Below are 22,226 nucleotides of genomic sequence, written 5' to 3'. Positions count from 1 at the left end.
ACTTAATGAAAATAAATAAGTCATGTGACCCTTTATGATATTCCCACTCAGTGTAGCACTAGCATATTGCAGGTGGCTGCAAGCCCCTTCCTGATCACATCATCTGCTCTCTTCCCTTGAGGTAATCTCTCTTCCTGGCTGTAGGGTTAATCATTTCTTTGCTTTAAAAAAAAAAATGGTTTTACCACCTTTGTATGGGTTCATAAACAATAAAGCATATTTTTTTTCTGTTTTGAACTTTAACAAATGGAATTACGGTGTTTTCTTCCATGACCTGCTTTCTTTTGATCAACATTTTACTTGTTGATGTGTATGGTTGTGGTTAATTTTTTGTCATTGCTGCACAGCATTCCTGTAAGAACATAACACTAGTTTTTATGGACTTCGGGGTTGTCTCCAGTTTGAGGCCACTATGTTGCTAAGAAAGTTCTTGTACATCTCCTGGTTTAGGGCAACAATTCCCAAAGTGTGGTCCATGAACCCCTAGGAGTCTCTGGAATGTTATCAGGGAGTCATTAAAGTTACAACTATTTTCTTTTACGCTAACACTAAGATGCAATTTACTCTTTTCGCTCTGTGGACATTTGCACTGATGGTACAAAAACAATGATGGATAAAACTGTAGTCACTTAGCACAAATCAAGTCGATAGCGCCAACCTATACCCGGAGTCATTTTTTGCCAGTTTGGTTAAGAATGTAATTGCATATTATTTGGGTTTTAATTGGAATATTCCTGGTTATGAATAATATTAAGTTCCTTTTCACGTATCCTTGATTACTATGAAGACTGAATTCTTTTTCACGTATTTGTAGACCATTTGGATTTCCTTATTTATAAACTGTCAATTCAAATCTTTTCCTCAGTTTTAATTGATTTGTCCTTTTTACATTGATTTGTAGCTCTTTATGTCATATGTTCTTTAAGTCAGATATATTTGTTGCAAATAGATTTTCCCTACTTTTTGTATGCTTTTTGTTTGTTTGTTTGTTTGTTTGTTTATTTGTCATGTTAGCCAACATTCAGTGTAGTCTTGGCTTCAGGTGTAGATTCCTATGATTCATCACTTACATCCAACACCCAGTGCTCATCCTAACAAGTGCCCTCCTCAATATCCATCACCCATTTTCTCCACCTCCTCAACCCCCCACCCCCATCAAACCTCAGTTTGTTCTCTGTATTTAGGAGTCTCTTATGGTTTGCCCCCCTCTCTGTTTGTATCTTATTTTTCCTTTCCTTCCCCTATGGTCTTCTGTTAAGTTTCTCAGATTCCACATATGAGTAAAATCATATGATATCTTTCCTTCTCTGACTGACTTATTTCACTTATACCCTCGAGTTCTATCCACATTGTTGCAAATGGCAGGATTTCATTCTTTCTCATTGCCAAGCAGTATTCCATTGTATATATAAACCACACCTTCTTTATCCATTCATCAGTTGATGGACATTTGGCCTCTTTCCATAATTTGGCTATTGTTGATAGCACTGCTATAAACATTGGAGTACATGTGCCCCTACAAATCAGCACTCCTCTACCCTTTGGATGAATTCCTAGCAGTGCTATTGTTGGGTCATATGGTAATTCTATTTTTAATTTTTTAGGGAATCTCTACACTGTTTTCCAGAGTGGCTGCACCAGTTTGCATTCCCACCAACAGTGCAAGAGGATTCTCCTTTCTCCATATCCTCACCAACATCTGTTGTTTCCTGAGTTGTTAATTTTTAGCTTTGGATTCTGTGCCCCTCTTTCTCTCTGCCCCTCCCCCGTTTGCGCACACACACTCTCTCTCTAAAAAATAAACATTAAAATTTAAAATTTAAAAACAAACAACTTTGATTATAGTTAAAGAAATTAAACTATTTTTCCTTTAATTTTGGTTATAGTTTTAAAAGCTTTGTTGTAGATTGTTTTCATAGATACACTTAATCAGGTTAGGGAAGTCCTTCTTAGTGCTAGCTTTTCTCCTAAATGAATGTTGAACTTCATGAAACCTGTTTCTGCATCTGTTGAGATGATAATGAGATTTTTACTTTCATCTGTTAACATGGAGGATCATATTATTTGAGTTTCTATTGTTAAAGCTACCTCCTATATCCGAGATAAACGCAATGATGATGATATATTATCTTTTTTATATACATTGCTGAATTCAGTTCACTAACATTTCATGATTTTGCAGCTATGTTCATGATAACATTGACCTTTATACTTTTCCTTTCTGCTTATGTTGTCTCTGTCTGGTTTTGATATTGGGTTGATGCTATGATAAAAGATACTCAAAATTTAATGCTTTAAATGTTTGTTGCTGGGTGTGCCTTGGTGGCACCAACTTGGTGCCTCGGTTAAGCATCCAACTCTTGATTTTGGCTCAGGTCATGATCTCAAGATCAGCCCTGCTTATCGAGCCCTCCATGGGAGTCTGCACTGACAGTGGGGAGACTTCTTGAGATTCTCTCCCTCTCTCTCTGTTCCTCCCCCACTTATGCTCTCCTCTCTCTCTCTCTCAAAATTAAATATTAAAATATTAAAAAACCTTTTTAAGAACTTTAAATGTTCATTGCTGGAAAAGAGAAAATGCATTCAGGAAAGTTCCCTCTTCATCTATACTCTGGAATCATTTATGTAAATTTAGAATTAGTCATTCCTTGAAAGATTAGAACTCAGCAGTGAAGCCATGTGGGCCCGGGATTTTCCTCACGATTAGATGTTTTATTTAATATTGTTTCTTTTTACTGGGAATAGGGCTATTCGCATATCCTATTGCTTCCTGAGTCCGTGTTAGTGATACTTTTCTAATAATTTGTCCATTTTCATCTAAAGTTTCATATTTGTTGGCCTAAAGTTGTTCCTAATCTGATTACCATGTTAATGTCTACAATATCTGTCATCATGTACCCTTTTTGTTTCTGGAATTATTTGTGTCTTCTCTTTTCTCTTGATAATTTTTGCCAGTTGGTTTTATTATTCTTTTCAAAGTCCCAAATTTTGCCTCGTTGAGCAATGTGAAATTGGACTGCAAATCTAATGAGAGCTGATACGAGATTTTCCAGAGATTTTTTTTTCACTGCTTTGTTTGGGTCTAATCCAACTCTCCTTGCACTTGGCTGGCTTCTCCGTGGATGTCTTCATCACCCTGCTTAGGCTGACACCACGCCCCAGGCTACCTCACCCTTCTTGGGCTCCCATCTGACCACAGGTCTTCCTCCTACACAGATGTCCTCACTTCACTCGGGTTCTAACAGCTCAGGCTGGGCTGCTCACATAGGCAGATACCCTCTTCATTCTGTTTGAGTTCTGCTTCCCCATGTGGGACACATGCAGACACACGTACAGGCTGGCTCTGACAACCCACATCAAGCCACCCTCCTTGAGGATGCCCTCCTCATGCTGCTCAGACTGACGCCACACATCAAGCCGCCCCTATGCACAGACCCCCTCCCCACGTTCCACTCCAGCAGACAGCCCACACCAAGTCTTCTTTTGTGGGGGGGTGTGGGGTATGTCTTTTTCATACTCCAACCCCTCACCAGGCTACCAAACCACATGGACACTTTCCTCGTCCCAACTTGGGCTATAACGCCACACGGCAGACCGTGCCTCCACGTGGTTGCCCTCCTCATCCTGCTTAGACTACGATGTCTAAGCTGGGCTACTCCCATCCACGGTCTCCATTTCACTTGAGCTCTGACATGCACACCAGACATCCTCCAGCACCGATGCTACTTTGCACTGCTCCACCTAATGGCTTGAGGACTGAATTATGCAGGAAGAGAAGGGAAGAGGAAGAGCTCAGATAACTGTACCCAGAGGTATTTTTTCACGAAAGGTCTTAGTAACATAATGCAATATATGAGTGGACTGGATCATAACGTGAACATAGTCCTACTGTGGGTCTGTCAAAGGTTTGAAAGCCACTGACCTACAAAGGTTCTGGAATGATGGCATAGTAGCACCCCCCATTTAGTGTGTTATAGTTTTCTGGACTATCTCAAGATTCCCTGTCACCTGTGGACACCCCATCCAAACTGACATTCTTCCATGGCAACAGAGATACAGCTTTGATTCTAGTCCTACAACCTGGGTTCTAGTTCTGCCCCTCAACCTCTCACTAGCCATGTTATGTTACCTTACATATTAAAAATGCAGATGTTACACAACAGACTTCTCTCCCAAGGCATAATATGGGGTAGTACATGAAAAGTGCCTTGAAAACTACAATAAACACGATCACACTGACATCAAAGGAATGAATAAGTCCTTTACATGCAATGTAACTTCATATTTTTTTGTTTATTTAAGTAATCTACACCCAACGTGGGTCTCAAACCCACAGCCCCAAGATCAAGAACTGCACACTCCATCAACTGAGCCAGCCAGGCGCCCCTGTAACTAAATCGTTAAACAGCTCTGTGAAATTCACATTTAATAGATGAAAAAACTAAAGCTTAAGGAGGTTAAGTGGATGAACCAGCATTTGAACCTAGATCTGTATACTCGACTCCACCATCACCAGTGGTATTTTTAAAGATTCAATTTATAAGTCATCTCTACTCTCAATGTGGGGGTAGAACTCACAACTCTAAGACCAAGAGTTGCGTGGTCGTCTGAGCCAGCTAGAGGCCCCCTAAGTGGTACTTTAAAAATGTGCAAATAAGTTTACTTTGTTAAAAGCAGAGCATCTTTGTTCTGTTACGGACTTTGAATTATTTATACGGAGTACCAAATGTTTTTACCCTCTCCCCTTAAATGTCATAATCCTTGAAACCTTTGAATCCTGTGGTTTTTCCTCTTTTCTCTGCTAACATGCAAGGGTTTTGGACTGAGGCAACTTTGAAATAATGGTGGCACCTGGTGCAGGGTCCTGAGGTGGCACAGTCATTTTCTTGGATGCAAAATGGCGGCCAACTTTAACGCCCTTGCATGTAGGTGATGGATAAACATGTTGAAAATGAACAAAGCAGAGCCTGGTTAGATCTAGAACTCTGATAGCTTGGTGCGTGGGGGTAGTCAGCCAGGAGCAGCACCCCCTTTGCCCCCAGGTAGAGGGGCTATCAAGAAGGCAGACCTCAGGGCAGTCAACTTGGCATTTCTTGAAACTGTCCACAGATCTGCCTGAGGGGCCTGGAGAGCTTATGCAGAGTTACTTCTGTGCAGTTGGACAAGGCCAGGCCAACCGAGGGCCTAGGGTGCATGGGCTTGAGCTGTGCTCTTCACAAGAGTCCAGCTCCAATGTTCTATTTTTATTATTACTTTTTAAGTTTATTTATTTTGAGATAAAGAGCACAAGCAGGTGAGGGGAAGAGAGGAGAGACAACCTCAAGCAGGCTTAACACCACCCAGCAAGTAGCAGCATTCTCCCAACAGCCCCCAAAGTGAAAATTTGAGCAGCAGTGATTGTACCAGTCAAGGACAAGATGGGTGGGACAGGAGACAGACTGAGCTGCAGGGAACGAACAGCAGCAGAGGGAGTGTGCATCTTCCACCCAGATAAGCACAATGCTGCTCCCTGAAGACATGACAGCCAGTCTGTGCAGGGGTAGAAGGGGCTTTATCACTGCCATGGACGGGCCTGGGGTGAACCAGAGCAGCTGTGAACAAATAGTACAGGAACCCCGATTCTAGGCCCATTAAGCTTTTATTTCCTAGGAACAAAGATATGTGGGCAAGAAACTCTAAAAGGAAACGAGCACAAACAACAAAATGACACTAGGGTGGTGTGCCAGGTGGGTGGCACACTCCACAGTGGACCTGGTCATGCCCTGGTTTTTTGGATCTACATCTGTCCCGTCCCCAAGTGCCCATTACATAGGTGGAGGGTGCGGGCAGCAAGGTAGAAAGCTTCCCAAATTTATGCAAAGGAGATGAATGTACTGATCTTTTTTGTTTTTTTTTAATCTTTTCTTAAATGTTTTTTGTTTGTTTTTTTTGAGAGAGAAATTGAAAGCATGAGCAGGGGAGGGACAGAGGATCCAAAGCACAATCCACATTGACAGCAGTGAGCCCATGTGGGGCTCAAATTCATGAACCGCGAGATCATGACCTGAGCCAAAGTCAAGACGCTCAACTGACTGAGCCACCGAGGCACCCCGTACCGGTCTGTTCTGAGAGGACTCTTGGGGACAACTAACCCTCTGCCTCAAGAATGGAGGTAGACAGGTAAGAATGAGAGCAGCCTCGGTGTCACAGACAACCTGAAAGTAGTCACGGGCTCTCTGTGGCTGACAGAAACTATGCTCAAAATAGGACTGCAAGAGAAGCGACAGCTGGCCAAGGCAGCTTTGTATTTAATGGTAAACATGGCCAACCTTGTCAAATCAGGCCCCAGAACAGTGATAACCAGCACTGCAGTTTCTTTTCACTTCAAAGGATCCTGATGATGATTAATCAGAAGCCATTACCCACTCCCCAGAGGATTTGCTTCTATACCCTTCGCTAGCAAAATCCTGTCCACTGCAAGCCTGGTCTTCTAGAGAATAGACTGTCAAGGGACAAGTAAAAACCCTGTCCTGCCCTCACACTTCCCACGCTATGATGGCTTCTACTGCAGCCCAAACATCTAAGAACAAGGTCCTTTGGTGGGCTAGGTAATCTAGTCCTTGATTGTCTCTGCATTATGCATCACATAACTCATCACTATACTACAGGCTGCCTCCGGGACTGGGACCCGAGCCCAGATCACAGTGAGGTCTCCTGCAGGATGAAGGTGGGGCTGCTCCCCTGGTGGGCTGAACCTTCTTCAGGCACGGCCATGGCCTCCTTGTCTCTGCTATTCTTCAACATCCCATTACTCATCTTTTCTGGAAACGCAGGGGTATCCACCGAGAGATCCTGGAGAACACACAGACCAAAGGGGATGAGACACTGCTTTGATCCTTGCTGGAAGGGAGATCAGCAAGGGGCGGCGGGAGAGAAAGGGAGAAGCAAAGCACACGGTGAGCAGGGAGGCAGGAGAAAGGAAAGGCCAGCATGTTGGGCACCTCTCCGGGCTGAGACCCTTCTGTCCACCAAGCCAGCACTCCCCCATGGGTAGAAGCCGGGGGGTTGCTGGGGGACGGTCCAGGTTCAGGCAAACAATCAGGGTTGCTGGGGAGAAAGGAAAGGGATGGAAGGAAACCTAGAAGGTCTGGTAATAATCTGGAGAGGTAAGGGAGGGTATAATCTGGGCAACATAACTGCTACCTGGCTGTAGCTTTTGCAGTGAAGTCGCTTCTGACAAGACAGGGGCAGGAGGTCAACAAGTCTTGAAAACACTGGGGAAATGGTCCGAGGGTTCAGGGTCCGGCCCCGCATTCCCCCTGAAGGCAAAGGCAAAGGCACTTCTGAGTCTCCTACCACGTAACAAGTGCACACCCAATAAGCCATCTGTTCTTGGGGCTCTGAGTCCTCAGCCCCTGCCAACCTCCCAGAGCTCAGCCAAGAAGTCTGACTGTTAGACACCCAGGAGCCCAGAGGGCAGGGTCAGTTCTACCCCAGAATCCAGATTCCCTGATTAGCCTCCCTCAGCCTGTCTTGCTTCTCTGTGCCCACATCCCACACGCCCTCACCAGTGAGCCAACTGACAATCAGGCCCACCACAATGACTGTGGTGGAGTTGTGAGCGCTGTACCATAAATACGACAAGGAGTAGAACCGTTGCAGTCCTGTAGGCCTGGGGAGAACAGGAATAAGGATAGTTAGCAATTTACTGACAGGGCATTCCTCAGGGACCTGGCTCCACCCACCTACACTGTCCTAGGGTCTTGGGACCCAACTCTCAACATTGCCCTGAGGACTCTGGTGGTCCATCCCTTAGCAAGGCCCCTGGGAAACCCCTCAAAAATGAGCTATTCTCCCCAAGTAGAAAGTGAGTGAACCCCAACTCACCTGGAGCGAGTGGTTGAGGGCATCAGTGTGGTCATGGCAACGGTGGTCAGGTTACTAGGCAGGGAAAAGCTGGATATATTAGAGGGAGAAGGTGCCACGCCAAAGGCCATCTTGGTCACTATGCTCCCAATGCCAATCCAGAAGGCCATGACAAGTCCAGCCAATAGGCCCACAATGGCACCCTGCCCAGAGACACAGCACATTCTCCAGTTATGATGCCAGCCCTAACAAACCTTCACACTAGTTCCCAGAACTCACAGGGAGAGCCTTGCCAAGCCATTCCCCAGGCCCACCCCTGTAAACGACTGTGGAGCCAGACGGTCACTCACAGGAGGGTTGGCACAAGGAAAGAACATCCCGAGACAGAAGAGTCCGAGCAGCGGCCCCCCAACCATGCCAAAGATGCTGAGTGCTGCCTGCGGAGGATAGGGTTGAAGAAAAAAATAACAGAGAATATTCAGGCTCAGAGGCCCCCCCCCCAGCCTCACCAATGTAGAGTACAGCCACCCGCCAATGGCTCAGCGGCCCCCTTGTCAGGTCTGTGTCTTCTACGTGAAAATGTTAGAATGCAGGATTCCAGAAGGCATATGGGTAAGGAAATGTGCTGTGGGTTCTCCTCTGAGGCTAAAATAATCCCCAGATGTCTGAGCCAACAAGGACCTGGGAATGACTCTGGAGAAGGCTACTCACAGCTAAAGGTGGTCCATCAAAGACGAATTTTTGACACCCATCCCTATACCATTCCCTTCACATCAGTGGTATTCCTCAACTTCCCAGCTCAATCACCTCCTTATCTCCCTTAACAATTGCTTTCTTTTCTGCATAGTCCTTACCTGCAGCACAGGTCCCATCTGAGAAGAAATATAGGCCATTCCCAGACAAAGTAGCCCATAGCCAAAGGCTGGGGGGAAAAAAAGGGAGAAAACACGCAGAGGTAAGTAAATAGAACTAAAAGAAGAAAAAGTAGAGGAAAGCTCCTTCCCCAAACCGCTACCTCTGTGTCCCTGGAAACAGGGCATATTACCTCCTGCCCCAGCTCCAGGTCCCTCCCACCCGGTCCTCACGCTTATGGGACTCAGAGACCTTCCCAGGAAATGCCCTGAGATAATAAACAAGCTTGTGTGCTTCATGTGGCAAGCGCCAAGCCAAGGCTAAAGCCGGTGCCGTCAAGCAGACTGATGACAGTGCTTCAGGTGTGTCTTAGAAAGAATACAACTGAATAGATGAGGAAGCATAATCCCACCGAGGATTCTGGAAAGCATGATGGCCTGGACTTCAGAGAACTGAGGGAACCAGGGTCGGATCAGATCTTCCATCGTAACAGTTGCCAATGAATTAAAAGCAGAGGATATGGTGCTGAAAGAAGGAAGAAAAAGATGAGCTGTGCTGACTCTGGGAGCTGAGAGGCAAAACCACCAGGGGCCCTACTAAGGGAGTAGCACTCTAAAGGCAGGAGAAAACATATGCAGCCAGAAGCCATCCTCACAGTTGGCAGCCGAGGAAGACGCCTGGAAGGCAAGGACACCTGTCCTTTTCTGAGTGGGGTACAGGTTTTGATCAAGTAGAATCAATTCCTGGTGTCGTAAAAAGAAGAACCCATCACCAAAAGGGGGGCATCTCCTGGAAGATGATATGCTCTCTCCTATACAGATAAGCTGTCCCTCATCATCCACAGATAAAAGGGCACATTGAGAAACTCAGAGAGATCCCCTCCTCCACCTGTCACCTTGTGTCAAGCAGGGATCAGCTGCACCAAACCTGAGGAAAATGGTCAAAGAAGGTACCTGAGGGAACCACTGAAGAGGCAGGCAACAAAGAGCCCAGGCAGGCCCGGCAGGCCTTTCAGGAGATCCATCACAAAATACAGGACGAACTGCAGGCAGAGCAGAAGTGCACAGCTCTCTTGAGAGAGGAGCCCTTCCCCAGGGCAAGACATGTGAGAAACCCCCTACATGTGCCCCTGCCAGCCTACGGAAACCCGGTGATTAAGAAGGGCGCTAAGCACTGAAGGTGACCCACAGGAAGTAGAAAAAAACGGGCTCTGGAGACAGAACACAGTTCGCACCCCAGCCATGCCCAATTAGCAGTGTGACGAGCATGTGGGCCACCCCGATGACTTTTTTCCCTTCTATAAAATGAGGCTGTTGTGGGGATTAGACGAGACCGGGTACGTGACAGCTCCTAACAAAGCGCATCGCACGGTGCATAGTGGTGAGCCAATAAAGGTAGGTCCCCACCCCAGCAGGGTGAGCACTGTGATTAGGTGATACTGGGAACTGGGACCCTCATGTGCCAGATTGTAGAATCCCACAGTGAAAAGCCACTTACATCCATTTCCTACCCAGGATGGGAGTCCTTTCTGCAGCCAACCAGACACTCCTCTTGGAGGCCTAGGTTGGCCCTCATGGGCACAGAAAAGTGCCAGGGAGGCCTTCTCACCTGGTCAGGGGCTGCTTGAGCCTGCTGGGAGCTCATGGGGTACTTCTGGTAATAGGCAAACATGACCAAGCCAATGAGACAGCTCATGCAGAGGACCACCTGCTGGCAAGGGAAGACTGCATAGCAGGAGCTGCAAGACACCAGTGCCAAGGAAACAGAGACTGTTAATAGACATCTTCAGGCATGTCCCAAGTTCCAAAAGGCAAACCTGTATCCTGACCCCAATGGGTATGTTTGCGCTCTGGCATCATGCCCCCACCCCAACTGCCCCGTAGAACAGGGTCCCACCATCTTCTCTAGCCCCTGCTCCCTGGTCTTCCTGTCCATGCACTCACAGTATAGCAGCCTTCTCCGTGCGGGAACTGAGGTAGCGCTGCACCTGAGCCTGGTTCACCCCATACAAGGAGAGCATCATGAAGACACCCCCAAAAGCCAACGTCCAGAAAGTGTGCCGTACAAAAGGATCTGGATTCAGCCTGCAACAGATGCCAAATGGTCACTGTGGCATAGCCCCCAACAGTCTCAGCCTTCCTCGCACTCCTACAATGAGGGTCAGAGGAAAGCAGAGCACAGATGCTGCTGCAAGGGCCAAGGAGCTACCGAAGGCAAGAACCGGGTGGACACGAGAGACGGTGCAGCAAGACGGAGGAAGGGTTCTATCCCTCCAACCCACAGCCTCATTCCAAGTACCAAAAACATCCTGCCCCTCCTTACCCTCCAGCCAGATTCCTGTGATCACCCTCAATCTCTGCAGTGCCAGCTTCCCACCCATCTCAGTGCTGCCACCTAAGGCTTACACAGCTTGTCCTCTGCTTACTGCAGCCCTGAGTTCAGGCTCTAAGATGGGCTCGGCTCCGAGGCACTACAGACCCCAGCCAGGGGAAGGGGTACACTTACTCAATCCCAGAGATGAGGCCATGCTGGGAAGCCACTTCCCACGCATTCCCCAAGCCGCCCACCCTGGTTGATCCCACAATGATAACCACCAGCTGCCCTAGGAACATGACCAGCGTCTGGAACACATCTGTCCAGATGACTGCCTTCAGACCACCCTGCAGGGAAAAGAAAGCATACCTGACACAGATGTCTTTAAAACCATCCACAAATTAAGACACCCGACCACCAGCAAGGGCACTATACCACCAGGGGCCTAATTCCCACCCCACCCCCTACCTTCAGTATGCCGTCCCCTCTCCTACGTCCCACTTCCCACCAAAGTCCTATCGCATCTCCTACGTGTTATTTCATCCCACTCTAAAACTCCATCCCATCTCCCCACCTACATTTTTACCTCATCCCTTCTTTTTCTTCCCATCTCCCCTCCTTACTTGACCTCTTCCCCCTCTCTCTTTTAAGATTCACCACACTTACCAAAGCAGTGTAGATAGTACAGACAATGCCTAGGGTCAGCACTGACAGCCACAGATCAAAGCCAGTCACTGCAAACAAGTAAAAACCACAATTCTGTCTCTAGAAGAGGGTTTCCCAGAGACTAGAAAAAAACCCAGTAAGACATGAAACGTGCAGTCATCAAGGATGTAATAAATCATTCACTATAATCGAAAAAAATGTTCGAACCCCACCAAAAGGTACTGATTAACCAATTCAGACGAGACATGGTAATGTCTGATTAGCTTTCAAGTGAGGCGAACCAAGGTGCTTCCACCTCCGGCAGAGACAAGCCAAGGGCCCATGCAGTGAAACAACTCCCTGGCCAAGGTCAGATTCTTTTCTGCACACTCTCCTCTACCTGCCCCTCCCAAAGGTGTTTTCCAAGCCCGCTGTGGCTGACAGCCAGGGGCTGTGACTCCTCACCTGCATTGAGGGCCAACGATGGTGCATAGAGCACAACACCCATGTAGATCACCTGTCAGGTATGGAGAAGAGAATGTGAGGGGGAGGGGAAATGAGGGTGGGTACGGAAAGGAGAAAAGATGGACCTCAGCTCCTAATGGCCTCCCTTCATCTAGGCTCACTTTCCTTTCCCTTCTTCCAAATTTTAGCTTGCTGCCACCATACTGACTGTGCTGGAACCAGAAGGAATAGGAAACAGGATGCCTCTGGTGGCTTCAGGGACACTGACACCTTGCAGGACCTTTAATCCTGCCTGAGAGCAGAGGAAGCTCAGAGTGCTTCAGAATGCCTGAGTTTGGGTCCCCCTACCATATCCCAGGCTCAAATTCTACCTTCATTTCTACTTACCATCTGAAAGATGAAGGTCACGGTCCCACAAATCCGCACAGCCTTATTGAAGCGGAGCTCCAGGTACTAGATAGAAATATGCAGATACAGATATATAATCGTAGATACCTTTATATATTTAAAGGCATTCCTCCCCACTCTACCCCCACAATTCACACACAGCATCCCTCAAGAAATCCAGGAACATGAGGGAATATTCAACTCCTATCCACTCTGGGCCTCCATTCGCAGTACCTTCCTTCTCTCCCCACTCCCACCTGACTTCACCCAGAAAGAACTTGGAAACACATGATGTGTCCCATCGCTCTAATTAGGCAGAAAAGGTCCAGGGACCCAGATCCCTTGTATGTGCCCTCTTCCTCCTTTCCATCTCTGACCCTGGTGGTCCTATGTGCTCCTCCCTTCCTCTCTGCTCACCTCATAGGCACTGGTGAGATGCAGGCGGTAGAAGACAGGGATGAAGACGTGTGCAGGGATCACCAGTCCCAGGAAATAGCAGCAGCCCAGGAACCAATACTGGGTCCCAAATCGGTAGATCTCGGACGGCACACCCAGAATGGCCACAGCTGACTGGAAGGTGGCCAGCAGCGACAGAGCCACAGGAAGACAGCCCATTTTGCGGTCTGCCATGAGCAGCTGGCCAACAGTATGCCGGCCCCAGCCACGAAAGGCATGGTAGAGCCCAATGGCAAGGGAAAGAACCAGCAGCAGGGCAAACACCACATAGTCCACAAGGGAGAAGGCAGATGTGACCACGTCTGTGTCTGAGGTTGGAAGCAGGGGAGTAGAGGTGCTAACCCCCACACTCATCTTCACTGTGTCTGTGACCTACAGTCACTTGCTGCTCCTGAGCTCTGGGCTGCCACTCAGCTGGGCAACGGCAGGCAAATGGCTACAACCTGGCTTCCGGCCACGATCTCACAGTCCTTCTCCTCCACCAAGTGACATTGTCCAAGGTGAGTTGCAAAGGAATCAGCTCCTAGTCAGGCCTATCTTGCCTTCATGCGCATCTGCCCTCAGGCCTGTGTATCCAACAACCATCAAACTTGGACCAGCCAGTTCTGTACAGCCCTTGGAGATCTGGAGGTCCTGGTATGGTTTTGGTAGGGGAGGAAAGAAGCAACAGAGTGAGACAGCCAGGAGACAACTATTTGGCTAAGACTGTTTTGGGCAGACACAGCTGAGAAATATAAAACCTTTCTTAGGTCTCCACCCCAGTAACAAAAGAAAAATCAACTCGAGCCCACATTTCTTCTCAAAAAATTTCCCTGCCCCCACCTGCAGGCACAGACCCAGTCACTACAATGTACTAAGCCAGCAGACCCCAACCTGGCGCCACAGCCCAGCAGGGAAGAAGAAATGGAGACCAATAACAGCATGGCTTCCTCTATTTCCCCTAGCCTCAGCCCCCACCTCCCATATTCCTAGTGTCAGCTTCCTAACAGGACGCCTTCTTAGCCCTGATCCCTAGTTAGATTACCTTCATGGAAGCCCAAACTCCATTCCAGGCATCCCCAGGCCAACCACTTTGCTCTCTCCTGCCACCCACCTCCCAGTTCCTCCCTGTAACACAACAGCCAATAGCAGATCTGGGAAGAGTGATAGAATTCAAAAGTGAGAGGGTAACATGCTGGAGCCAGGAGTTCAACTTATGATTATAGAAAAGCAGATCAGCCAGGGAGCTGGGGCAAGGGCAGCTGGGGAGAGTGCTCCTATCCTCCTGAGGTAGACACCTACCTAGAGAAGTAATCCCTGTTCAGAGGCAGCGCTGCCTGGAGAAGCTGTGTGTGTCTAGAGCTGGGCAGAAGCTGAGAGTCTGGCTCTGTACGTGGCAGAGGTGAAATCAGGAATTAGGGGTGAAGTGAAGTTCAGCAGTTATTTGTTCTGGCCGCTTTAAGGAACCAATGTGATCCAAATGGCCCTATCACCCTATGGCCCCCAAACTCTAGCTCAGTCCTAGAGATTCCAGAATGGGGAACAGGGAGCTCACATTCAACAGCATTCCTAGCTGGATTAGGCTTTCGCTGTAAGTCACACTTGGCACTGTGTGCTAAAGAGAATTACAAAGGAGGAGCTGAGAGAAATGGGAGAGTTGCTTTTCTGACTCCTGCACAAAAAATACTAATCCTCAAGAATATAGCATTATCCTCAGAACAAGGACAAGATTATACACTTCAAAACTTAAAGGAATATTAAAAGATCACTATTACGACCTCTCGTTACCAACAAAGACACCGAGGCTCAGTGATTCAAGTGATCTTTCCAAAAACCACAGAGCTAATTATTGTCAGTCCAGATCACAGCTCAAGTCTGGTGATTCCCATCCAGCCACTCTTCATTTATACCATAATGTCTTCAAAGAATATCTGTGAGATTCTCACTGATATGGAGAAAATACCACAGCATGTCAGATTTTTAGATAGCCTAAATGATGACAAGTAATGTTGTTTTCGGTATCTCTTTTTTACATTTTCTTACCGAAGCATCTCACTTTTTGTAACCCAGCGGTATGCCATGAACTTCAAAAACTCCAATAATGATAAATAAGGAAAAAGTAACCATTACTATCACTTTTAAAACACCATGCCTCAGTTTATGCACTTTACACAAACATTCTCTGATTCTCAAGGAAGCAGAGTTAGACAAGTTAAATAACTTGCCTAAGGTTACAGGGCACAATACAAAACAAAGGAGAAAGAAAGAGCACTAGCTGCAGGTATGACAGGTGATTCACCTGGGGGGAGGGGGACATCCTTACTATTCCTAGAACCAGGGTAGGAGCAGAACATTAATTGCAGTCAGTCATTCGCAGAACAAAGTTTAGATTTAAACTAGTCTAGACACACATTAATATAACCTATGTCTTCTGTGCTTGCCCACTAGGAGAAAGATCAGCCTGGCTGTCTTATGGTTCTCCCACACTGTGTTCTTGGGCAGATATTGCCTAGCTGGCAAGATACGGCCTTACACAGACCAAACCTGAACTCTGAACCTCATGGACCCAACAAAGATAGGAAATCAGAGCCGGCAACTCTTGGATCACATGTTCTACGAGTCTCAAATGTTAGTTCCCAAAAAAGTGTTCCCACCAGGTCCCTCTGGTTTAACCTAAAGATTCCCTGTGGCTCCTCTTCGGCAAATTTGACTATGACAGAGGTGATGAAAAATACTAGGAGTAAGAGAGGGTGTCTGCTGTATGCAAATAAGAATGTGTAGCCTCTGTCTCCCTCTCTCTCTGTCCTGCTTGCTTTCTTCTCTCTCTCTCTCTCAAATAAGTAAACATTAAAAAAAAAAAAAAAAAAAAGAAAAAAAGAAAAGAACATGTAGGGTTAGTGACAAAGATAGAGCGGTTACAGAAAGGAAAAAAGTCTCGGTATAGACTAGAACACAGACTTACAGAACTGGTGACCCTCTACTTCTGGGGTAAATTGGTGGAGCTTCTTGATAGAATTCTATTAGCATGAGGTGCAGAGAACCTTCCCAGAAGGCTGAAGAGAGGCAGGCAAGACAGGTAAAACCTGACCCAGTGAAGTGTTCCTTAGACAGGATTCTGATTCTAGGAACAGGAGAGTTAGTGGCTTTCTAAAAACTCTACACCATTGTAAAGCCCATGGACTCGCATCTGAGACAGTGGGAGCCAAAAGTAAGAGCTGAGTTGTGTCACTAAAACTGAAACACACAAGGCACAAATACTGGACTGTGAGACCCCTTCTTAAAACTATAACACACACAGAAAGGGAAGAGAATCACTTACACCACCCTACCCCCCCAACCCCTGCCTGCGCTGAACTGCCTGGACTCCTACAAAAGGCAAATGGGGCCACCGCAGGACCCACTGCCTTAAAAAGATTCCTTCAAAATCTGTCCTTGTGCCTAGAATTCCTCAAGGTCTGAAAGGGTTTAGTACCCTCATTAAAACGCTAATAACTACCAAAGACTTAGAGAACGTGCCGCCAGCTGAAAGTAAATCCTTTTAGGAGAGTCCACGTGCCCGTGGATAAGGGCAAGGGAAGCCCGGGGGGCCACTCTAGAGGAGTTAGCTTTGATGAGCTTTTGCCTGGCCCTCAGCAAAGGCACCACGCAGTCCCTTCGGGCGCGGGGCTCCCCAGGGCCACCCTCGGGGAGCGGTCGCCTTTCCCTTACCTCCGTGGCTCAGCCAGGGCTAAGAGAGTCCAGTCGTTTTTCTCGTGATCAGCATCAGCCCGTTTTTCTGGGAAGGCAAAGGAGATAAGAAGGCAGCGAAGCGCGTGTCCCGCCCCTCCCTCCTCACCAAGCTCCGACAGCCACGCGGTCTCCTGACTGAGGTGACGGGGCTAGGGTGCCCAGGGCGTCCCCAGGCTCATCTCCTCCCGCCGGGGTTTGCCCTTCACTCTTCGCTCCTCCATCACCCTTACCCTCTTTATTTGCTGGCTTCCCGCCTTCCCTCCACACGTGAGGTGGCTTAACCACTAGCACCACGAGGCTCGCAACTCAGATCTTCCCGCGCCTCCACGAGGGGGGCCGACTCGCCCCGCCCCTCCCTGCCTCGGCGCCACTCTCGGTAGCCTTTGGACACTGGCCCCCTGGCGCTGGCCCGCCCCGTTTGCCGGGTCTCCACGGTTGAGTGCGGCCGCGGTGGCAAAGCCTGGCCTGCCACCTGCCGGCTGAGTGACAGCGGGGCCCGCCCCCGGGCCGCCTCGCGTGGCGCCGCCATGTTTACTGAGGGCGGCGGGAACTGCAAGCCGCTGCGGTGACGCGACCTCGGCATCCGGAAGCGAGGCACGCGGAGCTGAGAGGGCGGCGGCTGGGAGGCCTTCGCTAACGGGGGAAAGGAGAGGGGGTTGGCCAGTCCTCTCTAACGGGGACTGGGACGCACTGAAAAGAGCTCTGACCTCCTCAACCCGCAGCAATCCCCCAGCCCGCTTCGGGCCGACTGGGCCACACCCGCGGAGGGCGGAGCCACACGCGCAAATCTCGCGAGGCGCTGAGAAGGACAAAGGGAGCGAAAAATGGCTCCTCGCGGGCCGGGTAGTCCTTCGAACCTGGTGCCTTGGGCAGCTGCCGTGCTCCTTGTTGTGGGCGCGAAAAGGGCCCTGGCGCTACCCGAGGTACAGAAACAAGTTAGAGGTCGGACTGCAGCATAGTTCCTGGGCAGCCTTGTTTCGCGCTCGCCCGCCCTGGTCTCTCGGCTCTCCCCAGCCCGCCGGTGGCGACGATTTCGTCCCTGAGGCTTGCCTCGCTGTAGCCCCGCCGGCTCCTGCTCCCGTGTACTCACGCTGCGTAGGTCCCCCAGTGACCTCGCCTTGCTGACGTGGACCTTTAAAATTTGATCTCCTTGCTCTTTTGAATAATTGTAAATTGTTCTTCTACCGACGAGTCCTCTGACTGTACTTCACGCTCGTCACGCGCGAATGCCGTATATCGTGCCCTGGCAGGAGTGTACTTTCTGTAATGCTTGATGACTTCTTTGTATACCTGCAGTGCTTTTATACCTGGCCAAACCGGGTCTGTCAGATTGAGAAGTCACTGGATAGGGCATAATAAATATTGTCGAATGGTGATCCTCGAAGACGAGGGCCTGTCCTGGGTGAGCTCTGGTACAGAAAGTCTCTAGTGTGCTGATTTGGCTCCTGGCTCTAGGCGAAGAAATGCATCTCCTAGTCAAACTTAACATAAAGATAGGACACCTATTGTTAAAGGAATTTTGAAGAGTGTACTGGTAGTTAACTTTTGACCCCTGCTTGTTCTTGGTTTTTCTTTCTGAATTCCTAACCGTTTTCTCTCCTCTGCAGATATGCATCCAGTGTCCAGGGAGTGTGCGAAATTTGTCAGAAGTGGCGCTTTATTGTAAGCAGACACCGGAGCTAATGCTGCAGGCCCGCTGCTGCCTGAATCAGAAGGGCACCATCCTGGGGTGAGAGAGAAGACAACCCTGGATACTGGAAGAGTTCTGGAACTGGATTCTTAAAGGCTTACCTGATTGGCTATTGGGATAAATATTGGTGCCTATTTTGGAGTCATCCAAGCCATGATTCTCACACTTTAAAAAAAAATTTTTTTTAAGTTTGTTTATTTTGAGAGAGAGAGACAGAGAGTGAGCCAGGGAGGGGCAGAGAGAAGAGAGCATACCAAGCAGGCTCCACAGTGCATGGGGCTCGAACTCATGAACCGTGTGATTCTCATGCTTTTAAATGTGTTAGTAGCATTTTTAGCTAGTTAAACAACCCTGTTATTCTTCTATGCAGTTGAAACTGCATAGAAGTCATAATTTTTACCCACTTAAAAAAAAAAAAGGCTTTTATGGCTTTCTTTTAAAAGAAGCTTTGTTCTCTTGTTTGTTTTCAACTCTGGATTATTCACTGTGTGTCTCCATGAAATGACTCCCTTAGCCTCCAAGGCACGATGCTAACAGAATTTTCTTCCCTTCCAATTAATTCAAGTTTGTCTTTGAGGCAAATTCCTCTTTCATCCCTCATGAACATTAATCTCTGCATTTACTCCCTTTACGCTCTTGAGGCTCCACCTAGTCTCATGACTTCAGCTATAACCACCACGCAGGTGTCTCCCAAAACTGGATCTCTTTTAGTATCCTTGGCCCTCTCCAAGCTGTACACATGGGCACCTCTAGCTTTCTATTAAGCATTTCCTCTTGAGAGCACCCTCATTTCAAAATCATAAATGTCATCTGTCTTCCATTCTCTTCCTTCTCTAATTACCTAAATACTTCCTTATAGGAAACTATCTGAAAACCACTTTTTCCCTATTATCCCTCCGTTTTTAAAATTTAATTGTCTGTTGCCCTCAGGATAAAGTTCAAACCATAAACCACCACAGATTGGTTTCAATCCACCTTCCCAACATTTTTTCCCAATTATTTGTCCACTAAAATCCTTCACAAGGGTTTGGCTTCAGCCAGACTTGCCTACTTACAAAAGCATTCCACTTTTGTTGTCTTTGTTCAGGCCTCTCTCCTTACCTGAAATGTCCTTCCTCCACCAAATTAAAACATATTCATCCTTTAATTCCAGCATCTTCTGTGAATGCTCTCTACTACCAAATACCAGAGTAATATCTCATTTTTTTACTTCCTCTAATCCTTAGTGTTTGTACCACTTAAAATTATTTATATACTTTTCTGTGATTTCTTTCATATTTTAATTTAATGTTTATATTGCTTTTAAATTTTTGGTTATGGTCTTCCTCTGCTATGTGGTAAGCCACTTGAAAGCTAAGATACTGAGGGTTTTCTTTTATTCTCCCAAGTTTTGCAGTTAGTAGGTACTCAGTAAATATTTGAGAAATAAAGGAACTAGCAATAGATAGTGAAGAAAAAAATAATGTGGCATGGTCCTTAACATCCAGTAATTTATCTCCAATCTGTGGTAGAAAATGCATTTGGAGGGACACCTGGGTGCTCAGTAAGTTAAGCATCTGACTTCAGCTCAGGTCATGATCTCACTGTTAGTGGGTTCAAGCCCCGCATCAGGCTCTGTGCTAACAGCTCAGAGTCTGGAGTCTGCTCCAGATTCTGTGTCTCCTGCTCTCTGCCCCTACCCTACTTGCACACACTCTCTCTCTCTCTCTCTCTCTCTCTCTCTCTCTCTCTCTCTCTCTCTCTCAAAAATAAACACTTAAAATTAAAGAAAAGAAAATGCACTTGGAAAAGACTTTCATTTATGTGACTTGCATTTTTTTTCCCATTTGAAGGCCCTTTGTGAATCTGAGAATCATAATACAATGTGAGATTCACTAACCTAGACAAGAAACAAATTTCTTCCAATATATGCACAGATGCATAGGTATACTGATGAGAACAGCACCGTCCAATAAAACTTTCTGCTATGATGGAACTGGTCCATATCTGTACTTTCCAGTACAGTAGTCACTAATCACAAGGGGAGTGGTTACTGAATACTTGAAATGTGGCTAGTGCAAATGAGAAACTGAATTTTTTTCACTTAAATAGCTACATGTAACTAATGGTGACAATGGGACAGTGCAGATTAAAACATATACCACAGCATCTAGTGTGTGGCCCTGAACACAGCTGTGTTCACTTAATATTAGCTGTAAAAAGGGTTGTATTAGTTTACCATGAATGAAGAAGAGAGACATAATTGTACTGATTATTTCCTCAGGCTGGATCTCCAGAACTGTTCTCTGAAGGACCCTGGTCCAAACTTTCCTCAGGCACATACTGCTGTCATCATGTAAGTGGTTGGTTATCCTCCCTCCAAAGGGCCAGTGTGGTGAAAGGGTGATGGGAAAAGTCTTTAAGGATGAACTTCTAAAAAGATGTTTGAATATTAATGTCGAACGTGGGCAACTCAGAATAAGAACTGGATTGCCAGTCCAGGAAGATGTGTAAATGGAAGTAGAGTGTTTTCCTAGAGCACAGTGCTAACAACGTATGCTTTGCAGAGACCTGCAAGCAAACCCCCTCAAGGATGACTTGGCCAACATTTTCCGTGGCTTTACCCAGCTCCAGACTCTGTGAGTAAGGGTACAGGGTGTGGGAGAGAACCAAAAAGGGACAGTGCTGTGAGCGCAGCAATTTGGGGCTGTGTGTTATGACTGCCTGTGTTGTGTTCAGGATACTGCCACAAGATGTCAGCTGTCCTGGAGGTATTAATGCCTGGAATACTGTCACCTTTTATATGAACAACCAAACCTGTCAAGGACAAAGGAACCTTTGCAACAGCACGGGGGACCAAGGTATGTTGTCTCACTTCCATCCTTCTAGGAACTGCCTTTCTTCACGTCTACTCTCCATTTTAGGTCCAACAGTAAAGTTGCGTACGTGCCTCTTGTTCAAGTTTCTGAAGCTCTAACACCTTGAAAGCAAAGGTCATGAGATGCATTTTATTATTGTTGTTGTGTTCTGTTTATCTGAAATCTTCTTTCTTCTACTTTGACCTAGAAATAATTGAGAGAATGAATCTAAGTTGAAGCTCGATATTCGAGAAATCTACATGATGAGATCCAGTGATTTTCTCTGTTTCTCTCTGGCTCCCAGAAATGTGTCCTGAGAATGGATCCTGTGTACCTGATGGTCCAGGTCTCTTGCAATGTGTCTGTGCTGACGGCTTCCATGGCTACAAGTGTATGCGCCAGGTGAGGAATTAGGCCTTCTTATTAGGAATAGGAGAAATGCATAAGGAAGAACCTCTTTGAAAGAAGAGCCATAAGACCAGAACTGATGCAAATCATCTAGAGAAGGAAACTCTAAGAGAATTGCCCTGGGTAAGGGGATTGGTATGCTAGGAAAGAAATAGCTGTTAGGATGTAGTCCTTGATGAAACGCTGTATGAAGTTTTTTTGGTCTGTCATTCACAGGGCTCCTTCTCCCTGCTTATGTTCTTCGGTATTCTGGGATCCACCACATTATCCGTCTCCATTCTGCTTTGGGGGACCCAACGCCGAAAAGCCAAGGCTTCATGAACTGCATAGGTCTTCCTACTGACTTAAAGATTATCTTGATCTGCCTTAGCCCAGCCAGGGAGATTTTCTACCTAGACAGGCATGGTGGCCAGCAGATCCTCCTCAAGGATGAAGCCGCCATTTGGCAGGAAGATGGGAAGTTGCATAGCTTTGGGGTGTTGTGGACACTGCAGTCCAGGAGTGGACAAGGACCGGTGCCCCATTTGTGCTTGACTATAATAAACATCTTTACTTGTCGTTCTTTTTTTGTTTTTTTAATTTTCTTATTTTTTAGGGAAAGACGTCGTGGATTTGTGTGT

General features: G+C 47.1%; 2 protein-coding genes across 7 annotated transcripts; one reads left to right on the top strand and one right to left on the bottom strand.

Annotated features, from left to right (window-relative positions):
• Positions 1–6,015: 6,015 nt before the first annotated feature.
• SLC5A6 (solute carrier family 5 member 6) lies at positions 6,016–17,780 on the bottom strand. Of its 6 annotated transcripts, none has more exons than XM_042933427.1 (18): positions 17,762–17,780; positions 16,651–16,717; positions 14,245–14,329; positions 12,925–13,596; positions 12,508–12,573; positions 12,121–12,172; positions 11,677–11,744; positions 11,203–11,357; positions 10,641–10,781; positions 10,306–10,435; positions 9,651–9,739; positions 9,110–9,222; positions 8,700–8,767; positions 8,196–8,282; positions 7,867–8,048; positions 7,548–7,651; positions 7,180–7,298; positions 6,016–6,831 (listed from the first exon to the last, which is right to left on the bottom strand). In XM_042933427.1, exons 4-18 carry the CDS (start codon positions 13,315–13,317, stop codon positions 6,679–6,681), a joined length of 1,920 nt encoding a protein of 639 aa, XP_042789361.1. In that variant the 5' UTR covers positions 13,318–13,596; positions 14,245–14,329; positions 16,651–16,717; positions 17,762–17,780; the 3' UTR covers positions 6,016–6,678. The 6 variants fall into 6 exon arrangements, with proteins under 6 accessions (XP_042789361.1, XP_042789360.1, XP_042789365.1 ...); XM_042933426.1 differs by lacking the exon at positions 17,762–17,780 and adding an exon at positions 16,902–17,135; XM_042933431.1 differs by lacking the exon at positions 17,762–17,780 and adding an exon at positions 16,902–17,135 and having other exon boundaries at positions 7,183–7,298.
• Positions 17,290–22,172, top strand: ATRAID (all-trans retinoic acid induced differentiation factor). Its single transcript, XM_042933432.1, has 7 exons — positions 17,290–17,594; positions 18,279–18,400; positions 20,625–20,696; positions 20,908–20,979; positions 21,080–21,201; positions 21,503–21,600; positions 21,823–22,172. Exons 1-7 carry the CDS (start codon positions 17,496–17,498, stop codon positions 21,925–21,927), a joined length of 690 nt encoding a protein of 229 aa, XP_042789366.1. The 5' UTR covers positions 17,290–17,495; the 3' UTR covers positions 21,928–22,172.
• The last annotated feature ends 54 nt before the right edge of the window (positions 22,173–22,226 follow it).

Source organism: Panthera leo, chromosome A3 (assembly GCF_018350215.1).
Source record: "Panthera leo isolate Ple1 chromosome A3, P.leo_Ple1_pat1.1, whole genome shotgun sequence".
Lineage (NCBI taxonomy): Eukaryota > Metazoa > Chordata > Mammalia > Carnivora > Felidae > Panthera > Panthera leo.
The sequence above is the reverse complement of the archived record's forward strand: the minus strand, read 5'-3'. Positions and strand labels throughout refer to the sequence as shown.

What these genes read in the sequence shown, in the direction of transcription:
- ATRAID (XM_042933432.1), top strand. Translation starts at nt 17,496, where the DNA reads ATGGCTCCTCGCGGGCCGGGTAGTCCTTCGAACCTGGTGCCTTGGGCA. An exon ending in CAGAAGGGCACCATCCTGGG is followed by an intron (nt 18,401 to 20,624) that starts GTGAGAGAGAAG and finishes TTATTTCCTCAG; the next exon opens with GCTGGATCTCCAGAACTGTT. An exon ending in TTTACCCAGCTCCAGACTCT is followed by an intron (nt 20,980 to 21,079) that starts GTGAGTAAGGGT and finishes TGTTGTGTTCAG; the next exon opens with GATACTGCCACAAGATGTCA.
- SLC5A6 (XM_042933427.1), bottom strand. Translation starts at nt 13,317, where the DNA reads ATGAGTGTGGGGGTTAGCACCTCTACTCCCCTGCTTCCAACCTCAGAC. An exon ending in ATCTCACCAGTGCCTATGAG is followed by an intron (nt 12,574 to 12,924) that starts GTGAGCAGAGAG and finishes ATTTCTATCTAG; the next exon opens with TACCTGGAGCTCCGCTTCAA. An exon ending in AGATGGGACCTGTGCTGCAG is followed by an intron (nt 8,283 to 8,699) that starts GTAAGGACTATG and finishes TATCCTCCGCAG; the next exon opens with GCAGCACTCAGCATCTTTGG.